Below are 9144 nucleotides of genomic sequence, written 5' to 3'. Positions count from 1 at the left end.
ATAACTTGGTAAATTTGAAATATAAGATACTACTTTGTCTGACACATCTGTTTCATACATGGATATTTTTCTTGAAAAAGACGTACGTTAATTGAAATCTAACAACCAAGATCTATGATAAATATGATGACTTTAAATTTTGTATCATCAACTTGCCTTACTTATGCAGCAACATACAGTACCTTGATCACCTGTATATTGAGTTTATATCTCTCAGTTGATGCAATACGCAAGACCATGCTCTATGTATGAATAATTATCAAAACTATGTAAATTACTGAAGAACAAGTTGATGATACAAGAATATCAGCAGTCTCCTTTAAAGTCATCATTCGTAAGTTCTATAGTCGACACGACGACCTTGCGAGCAAATACAATTTACATGTATCATTGAGTCAAGTGCTGACTGACGTTTTTTCTTACTAATTGTTAGTCCATTTTTATACACTGAATTGACAAAAGATTTTCCTGTTATTTTCCGATCATGACGGCGGATGTGAACGGTCGACAGGGGATACTCACTTTTCTATGGCATCTGATCCCACCTCTGATATTTTGGAGGTCTGTGTTTTGTATTGTTTTATGGACTGTGATATTAAATACTGTTCAATTAAGACATAAAGTCATCACAATAAACCGAAGTTATTCTTTTTTTTAACAATGCTTGGATCTGTAACCTTCATTTTTATCTATTTCATTTTTTCCAAACACAGAAGTATAATTCTGTTTTATTTAAAACAAAATAACGCAAGGAATACCATGTTTTATCATATGATTGAATAATTTGTATCTTTCTGATTGGTTCAGATCCAACTATGTTAGAAAAATTCCACATTGTATTGACTTACGCGTGACGATCCTAGTGAATACAAGGAATTATTCCCTCTACATTGATCTAAAAATAGATTGGGAAATTCCAATTTGATACAATTTTTTGACTGCAAGGAAGACGACAAATATAACTACGAAGGAATGTTGGTTTGTCTAGTATTCTATAATTAGCAAATTTTATTAATATTTGACAAACTGTTTCTTTAGAGCTGAAAGATATACATATCCAGCTAGTTTGGTACAGTCACGTAAATGTTTGTAAAAAAGTCTCAACAAACACTAGCTACATTTTCCCAGTTTACACATGCTAAAACATAACGTATACGACGCATACGTGCGTGTGTGAGAGTAAAAACGACGTAAAGATGCCAAGATCGCGGACCAAATAAAGTAGACAGTTTCTGTCATTTATAGGGAGAAAAAGTGGGTATGATAGTCTAATGTATAAATATCGGTTTCGGATATAATACCTTGACAATACCCGGGATGGCATGATGAAAAGCCCTGTCTTGATATGACGTTGTTACGCGCCAACGTAACCGTCATAGTTGGTCGAAAACCTTTTAAGTTAACTCTCTGACAACCGAAAGAATTTTTTTGGTTGAAAAATTCAAAACAATCTGCACAGCAACATGTTTTTGTCTTTTTACTCACTTATGCAATATTGAATTCAATTACTTGACCCAATGTAACTTCCGTCAGCCATACCATGATTGCAAGAAATTTATACTGACAGCAAATATGCAAATTGATGTGTATAACTCTAATGCATAGTATGGCACTATAAAAGGTGATCACAAAATTATCAACATCAACATGCACGTGTTTTTGACTTTTTATCACTTCCCCTACGTGACGCCATATATTTCTTGGTTTGAGTTGTTTTGACCAGCGATTTTAGTACAAAGTAACCAAAATACGCATCTGCCCTATTTTCATAATTTTCGGCCACAGATTCAAAAGAATTCGCATGTTATGTTCTTATGTGTTTCTTTTTCCTTTATCATTTTAAAACAAAGTACGAATATATTGGAAGCTTTTGAAACTTATATGAAAGGTGTTTCAATTACTTTAGACTTGCAAATATTGTATACATACTTTAAAAACATTTTATGAAACGTTACATACAAGAATATATTTAAGTGCTTCTTGAAGATAATCGGTACCCTAGCTTTTTGTGTTTGACAGCCATAAACATTGACAGTTTAATACACATACATGTAGGTCACGATCTCTGCTGTAGCCAGTTGTTTACATTTTACACTCGCTAAAATAGTTCGGAGCGTATGGATACTTCATATCTTATTCCCTCCCAGGAATTTGCAGTTAGTATTTGTAAATCCATAAAACACTACTTATTGCTTGGAAATTGCATTAAATACATTGTAGATCAGGTTTTGTGACTGAAATTCTGATTTCAATACATGCTTAATCAGAGGACTATATTTCTTAGAGAACTGGTAATAATGAACGTTTTAATATTTCCAATCAATCTTGCAAGTGCTGTTGTTTACATATTAGCAACGTGTCTCTGATTAAATCCTTGCCTTCTAAGGTATAATATTTTGACAACAAGAGTACTGAATTGTCCCAAAGGGCAAAGATCAATAAGAAAGTGCAAATGGTAGTGATCGCAGGGTTCCGCCATTAAATAAAGCTTTAGAACAGCTAACGAGGCTGACTTACGTCACCTCGAAAAATAGAAATTTATTCCTTCAAAAATATAGGAACGATTTTTCAATAAAATGGTTATGCCTAAAGTTAACATTGAAGTTATTTATCAGTTAACACATTTTGAAATGCTATATTTTTTTAAGTACCATTATTTTATAAGAAATTCAAAAGTAAGATTAATTTTATTTGGTGGTGCGTTAGTATTTTTATCTAATGTATAATAAATTACATATCACATTCGTGTTTTACAGAGAGTTGCCAGTGAAAATCTGCACTTAAAATGTATGTAAATGAAGTTATACCACATGTCTATATCATTTTCAATGGGATATAAGTCTGATTACTTATTTAATCTCCAACATATCTTTGATTTTGTTCAATTTATCTTCGTGACACATCACAAAGAGGTTGTCTCTGGTGTCTACACATAAACCCCATGGCCTCTGTAGATTATAGTTATCGATGTAACGGAAAAACTGCTAGTCATCCTCCAGTATTGTACATATTGTTTGATTTTAATCCTCTGAATAAGGAAGACACGTAGAGACCCTAATTTTACAAAGTTTAGATTTTTTTGTCAACAAAATTAACAAAATTGAAAAACACATTTTATTTCATTAACAATGCATTTCCAAAGAAAATGTTTGTATACAATATTGTATAAAATTTTATGGCATGGTCTGACTTCACGTGCTAAATCAAGGATGCCCAACGTTGTATCAGTCTATGCAGTGCTTTGGGAAATCGATCTGGACGTCACGGTGAAACTGTACAAATAAATCTCCGCAAATAAAAAATAGTTTTCTTTTTCATACACTCATATACTGTGATTTCTACTAGTTATTGTAAACATAAATTAACATGATTATTGTGTAACTTATCTTGCCATTGTAACACAATATGAATGTAAAATCAAAACCAACTTGATCTCGCTATACTGACAGAGATGACATCATAGAATAGTTTGACACGCATTTTCTCTGTACTTTAGACGCAGATCAAGCTATTATTGCTTCTTAATTTAAAAATCAAAACGAAATAAGCGTGATTTGAGTACAATTGAGTCAAATATTTGAATGCATTACTCAATATTTCACAGTCTTATTAAAATGATAACTAGTACGTCACTTATAAAGCCACAGGCATGTACTTTTATTCATAAACGTACTACAATCACAGGCACAACCCATTTAAAAACTCAAAAATTCAACGATATCCGCTAAACTGTGAATTATATTTTATACACATGAAGCTATTGTCCTTACTATTTCGAAGAGTGTGCGCGTATAGTGTAATTCCATGAAGTTTATCAAAAGACGGCTAAATTTTATATAATTCTCGGGGCATGAGGAAATTGCTCCTAACTACTTTTCTGGTGAAGGAATTTGTCTTTAAGAAAACACAATCAACTTATAGTGAAAAATTATCTGTATATCGTTGAACTTTTACGATCTCTGTATCCGTACATATTTTGTCTAATTTTAATCGCTTTGGCCGAACTTGGTTGAGACCCCATACATACATACATGTATGCATAATTAAAATTCCCATTAAATTAAAACTCGTGATAAAAAAAAATAACAACATTATATTGTTTTTCTCGGAATATTTTAAGGCATATTTCCTATGGGTGGCCTTCAACTAGCTGCGTATTCATTGCATGATTATGATAGACGTATTACATATATTTGATCTTCTTCATTTTACCAACTTCCAACTCAGCTACGAAGAGGTTGTCTCTTGTATCAACACATAAACCATGTGGAAGCTTTAGATCACAGTTATCAATGAAACGGAGGAACTGTCCATCCTGATCTAGGATGTGGATACATTTGTTGTAACAGTCTACTGTCAAGATCTGACCCTGACTGTCTGTTGTGATGCCGGCTGGATTAAATGTTATCCATGTACTAGTGGGATGACCAGTGTATCTAAATCGGAATTCTCCTGCCTGGTTAACTACTATTATAGCATGGGCTCCACTATCAGCAACACAGATATCCAGGTTCCTGTTCTCACAGATGTACTTAAGATCATCATAGTTATATGAGTACAGAGCACCTTTACTATAAAACTGAATAGTTTGTTTCTCTGAGGAGCCAGAGTAACGGACAACTTTTGACTGTTCATCGTCACTGACCATGATAACCAGGAGGTCACCAGAGGAGGTATTACAGACATTGTTAGGTTTCCACCCCTGTAGTCTGATCACTTCCTGTATCTGTTTATTCTTCACCATGTTTACAGTTCTTGTACGAGGATCAGTATAAACTAGATCTCCACTCCTTGTCACTGCTATGTCGCTTGGAATACTCCCCGACTTGGTATGGATCGATTTCAGTAGTTTGCCCTGGAGGTTATAGAGTTTTATAATTTTCTCAGTCCCACTTGTCCAAATTTCTTCATCATTTAGCATGGTAATATTCATTAGATCATTATCCTCAGTGTTTATCGTGGCGATGAGCTCCGGTTTATCAACCACAGGTTTGACCGGAGGACAGGATACAGCTTCTGATGTCCTCATTGTGTAGCCACGTTCTTCTGTTATAATGGATAATGCTGATAGAGTCCCAAACATTTGATTGAGTTTTTCTTTGTTGATCTGATGAGGAGAGAAACTTGGTAATGAAACTTTGACTTTAGGAGGTAAATGTCTAAATTTTGCATTCCTGGATTTGTATGCAGGTGTTAAGGATACATCACTGGAGTCCATAATTGTCTTCAGATCAAGAATACTCTGTTTTATATCAGAAGTAATCTGTTGGATATCATTTTCCTCTTTATTTAGAACTGCCAAGTGTTTTGTTTTCATCTCATGGATTTCTGATTTGTTATTTTTGACAATGATGTCAATTTCTCTGTGCCATTCTTCTCCTCGTTTGGTTACAGCTGTTGTCAGTTTCTCGTAATGTTTTTCTAAGTTAATTTTCTCCGATTTTAAATCGGATTCTATATCTTCATATACAGGATTGATTTTGTATTTTAGTTCTTTTAACTCTTTTTCTAAACCGTTTGATTTGGAACTCCGGTTTTGAACTTCATCAGATATATCATGTTCTTTGTGTTTCCCAGAGGAGATGCAGGTAGAACAGATAGGAGTGTCACATTTCTCACAGTAAAGTTCACAATGTTTCTGGGTGTGGATTAAACAGTTTTCGTAGTCAAGGTCTAGACTAGAAGCTATATAACTGTATGGTACAACACTGTGTTTGCTAAATGGCAAGGAGAGATGTTTTCCAACACAGAGTACACAGAGATTGTCTCCACAGAATTCACAATGACTCTGTAATGCATTTGTTTGACACAGGTCACAGAGGAGTATATCTTGGGCACAGTAACGGGGGTCCATTATAGGTGTCTCAGTCACATGATTAAGGTATTTCTGAAATAATGTGTATCATTTTTATTCAAAGAAGGAATCATAGGGCTCCTTTAGATTGTACAAATCTCTAAATTTAAAGTGGAAGTTTTTTAATGAATGAAAAGAAGGGATATATATAATACAGACAACCCTTTCTGCTTTTCATTTAGTACGTAAATGCATTTATTGATTATGAAAAGTTTAAAGGAAAAACATATTAATGTAAAATTTAAAACTCTAAAGAGGAACAACTGCTGAATAAAACAAAATTCGACAGCCATGCGATAGTTATATTTACTTACCTTTTATATTTCAAGTTTGCCTTCTTAACCAACGTACAACAGTCTTCTTCATGGTATGGGTGTTTGGATTCTGACGTATATTCAGATCATGTGATTTAAATACCCTTCAGGTTATTGATGGCATCGATAGGTTTGACAGTTACCTTTTAAATATTTAAAAAAAAACGTTGTATAATTGCAAATTAAACTTTGTCCTATAATTTAGGTACAAGTTCATTTATAGAGAAGTGTCGCTCTGCTCTGCAGACGACAGCAAAATTGTCCAGTTTTGAATGCTGCCTTTGACATATAGTCAATGAATTAAATTTGATTTATCATTATTGGCATGAACACTTAAATAGTTATACATTAAATGCTATATGAACTAGTTCTTTTATATGTGGTCAGTGCTTACTAGATTACTCGATCAAGAAAAAGACGGAAAATTTTTTATAACTTATTCTATGTCTTTTATGTTTACGCAGAATAATTATTTTGCAACACTGTTAATCTTTTGTCTTCAATCAGAATAAAAGTCGTGGTTTTCATTTATTATCAAATTCAAGATGACAAGATGGTTTGAATTAAAGTCATGGTGGTATGGCCTTGTTAAAGCCCAAGCGAAGGAAGTCAGTGGGGAAAAGAAAATCAGTAGGAAAGAAAAGTCTTGGACTCTAATTTCTACCGGATGATTCCAGATTAATTGAGAGGTCTGTTGCAGCTAGCCAATCTGGCATCAGAATACAAGGGATTACACAGGAACACAAAAACAATGGCATCAGATCACATAGAATCACACAGGGACACATGAACAATGGAATCAGAACGCTGATGAACTAGTTGATTTAAAATTTTGTAATGAATGTATTTTATGACACGAAGGATATATAGTGTATGAATGTTATTTATGAATTGTAGATAAAACATTTGACATTTACAAGGGTTGATCGAAAGGTTCGTGGAATTCTTTCTAAAATTTTATCGTGATTTGATAAAAGCAATTAGAAGGCATATTTATAATAAAGTCATAATGCAACAATACTGGAAAATTTCTCTACGTTCCAATCACCAATAAAGTCACACCAGCTTTCTAAAAATAGATATTTGTGAAACCCGGGGGAGACTTCGACGTAACGTCAAGTTAGGTCTGTCATGACACGTTATAGAAGCATTTCACGCTAATGTCAAATTTGAACACGTAATTCTACAAAATGCTTCCCTTTTCCAATTTCTTTTTCTCACGAAAAGCCTGGGTATCCTCTCGCACCAACTTATCTTCATTATTCAATCATATTTCAAAATACACCCCATCTTTCTATATTTTTTTCCGGTTTCAGTAGCAAGATCATGAACAGTTCGTCAGCCGACAACGTCTATAAACGCTTTTAATTTGTATAGGGGGGATAAACACTTAAAACCGAGTCTCAAAAAGGTGGCCACACCTTTAATCAACGTCATTGGAAGTTCTCTTTTTCCTCAATTTCTTACGCTACTGGAAAACCAGCTGAATGCATTCCCCTGTCTATGTCAATAGTATACGTATTTAAAATAAACTGATCCCGGGATTTTCACAACACTTATGACTTGACCGAAATTTGACGTCGTCTAACAACCTAAGGATGAATAATAAATTATCAACTAAAGAACTAAATATCCTGTTAGATCGGTAAAACTCTCACACAGAGTTTTATAAAAGATCAAGCAATCGTAATAATGACATAATTTTCGTTTTCTATAACACATAGGGCGGTTTTATTCTCATTTCAATTTTAAAGAATTAAAATTACAATAAACGCGTTGATGCCTCCCCCGCAGTTCCAAACATCAGTTTCTATGGCAACTGCCATAGAATTACTATCACAAATATGTCAAATATTTTCTATTCTAAAATATTCAACAAGTGTCTATATCTATTTTGTAACTTTCAGCCAACTTCACTTATAAATAAATAAAATATGAAGAAATTCCACGAACTTTTGGAACAACCCTCGTACACATATGTACTGTATTAGAAATAGAGATGGATTCATATTCCCATAGTTTGGTAGGTAGCTACATGCACATGTGTATTACTGTGACTAGTTATTATCCACTATTATGAAGTGAATATGTAAAGAGAATATCATTTGTATTTAAACATAAAAAGTCAACAGATATAACTCATTGACCTGTGTCAATATTTATTATTTTTTGATCTCATTAATATATAATCATTATCTGATATAGATTCTTCTGTTATATGTGATATCAAATTTAGTAAATGTATGTGATATTATTTTGCAGAATCTGGTATATAGTACATGGTACCTAGTACTATACTTGTATAATATATTTAACATCATTACAGTGAACCAACATCTTGTTTTAATTCCGACTTCCACTATAATAACTAAAAAATGTTAAGTGAGCACATAAAAGTTTGGTTCAGTGTATATATACATACATGTTTGTTCTTAACTTACACGAAATTTTAAATCAGACCTGATTATGTTCTTACACAGTTTCATTCTATATATATTAGATTCCTAGATATCACTAGTAAATACATAAAGTTAATCATATTTTACATGGCAGAATTAACATTTAGAAAAAAACACTAAAAGATCAACACTTAATTCTTTTATCAAATCATTACAACTTTAAAGAAATGACCAATTTTCTTTAATTGAAAAACATGTACATGTATAGAATTATATCACATACACTTTTGACCAAAAGCAGTAGAAAGGTCAATTCTGGATTAAAAATCTTCTTGTAAAAAGCAAATGAACAAAGCAGAACTAAACTCAGCAACATGTAGAATAATTTTGAATGAAATTGCAAACCTGCGTAGAATCCCATACCTCTGTCTCTGTTTCTTTTGACTGTAGTCCCTCCTTTAGAAATCTTGGCTTCTATTTGTCCACTAACAGAAGAGTAGAAAGAGAAGGTAAACTTAGTCCTACAGGCAACAGATAAAAAGGAAACAGAGAAGGAAAGCTTGGTCCTACAGGCCAC

At 33.1% G+C, this 9144-nt stretch overlaps 1 protein-coding gene across 1 annotated transcript; it reads right to left on the bottom strand.

Moving 5' to 3' along the window:
- Positions 1-3483: 3483 nt before the first annotated feature.
- Positions 3484-5884, bottom strand: LOC134232743 (E3 ubiquitin-protein ligase TRIM36-like). The gene has a single exon (XM_062714727.1). The coding sequence runs from the start codon at positions 5852-5854 to the stop codon at positions 4184-4186; it is 1671 nt and encodes a 556-aa protein (XP_062570711.1). The 5' UTR covers positions 5855-5884; the 3' UTR covers positions 3484-4183.
- Between the last annotated feature and the right edge of the window lie 3260 nt (positions 5885-9144).

The sequence above is a fragment of the Saccostrea cucullata genome, unplaced genomic scaffold, assembly GCF_032062105.1.
Source record: "Saccostrea cucullata isolate Sc308-1 unplaced genomic scaffold, CSIRO_AGI_Scuc_v1 ctg4133, whole genome shotgun sequence".
Taxonomy (NCBI): domain Eukaryota; kingdom Metazoa; phylum Mollusca; class Bivalvia; order Ostreida; family Ostreidae; genus Saccostrea; species Saccostrea cuccullata.
The sequence above is the reverse complement of the archived record's forward strand: the minus strand, read 5'-3'. Positions and strand labels throughout refer to the sequence as shown.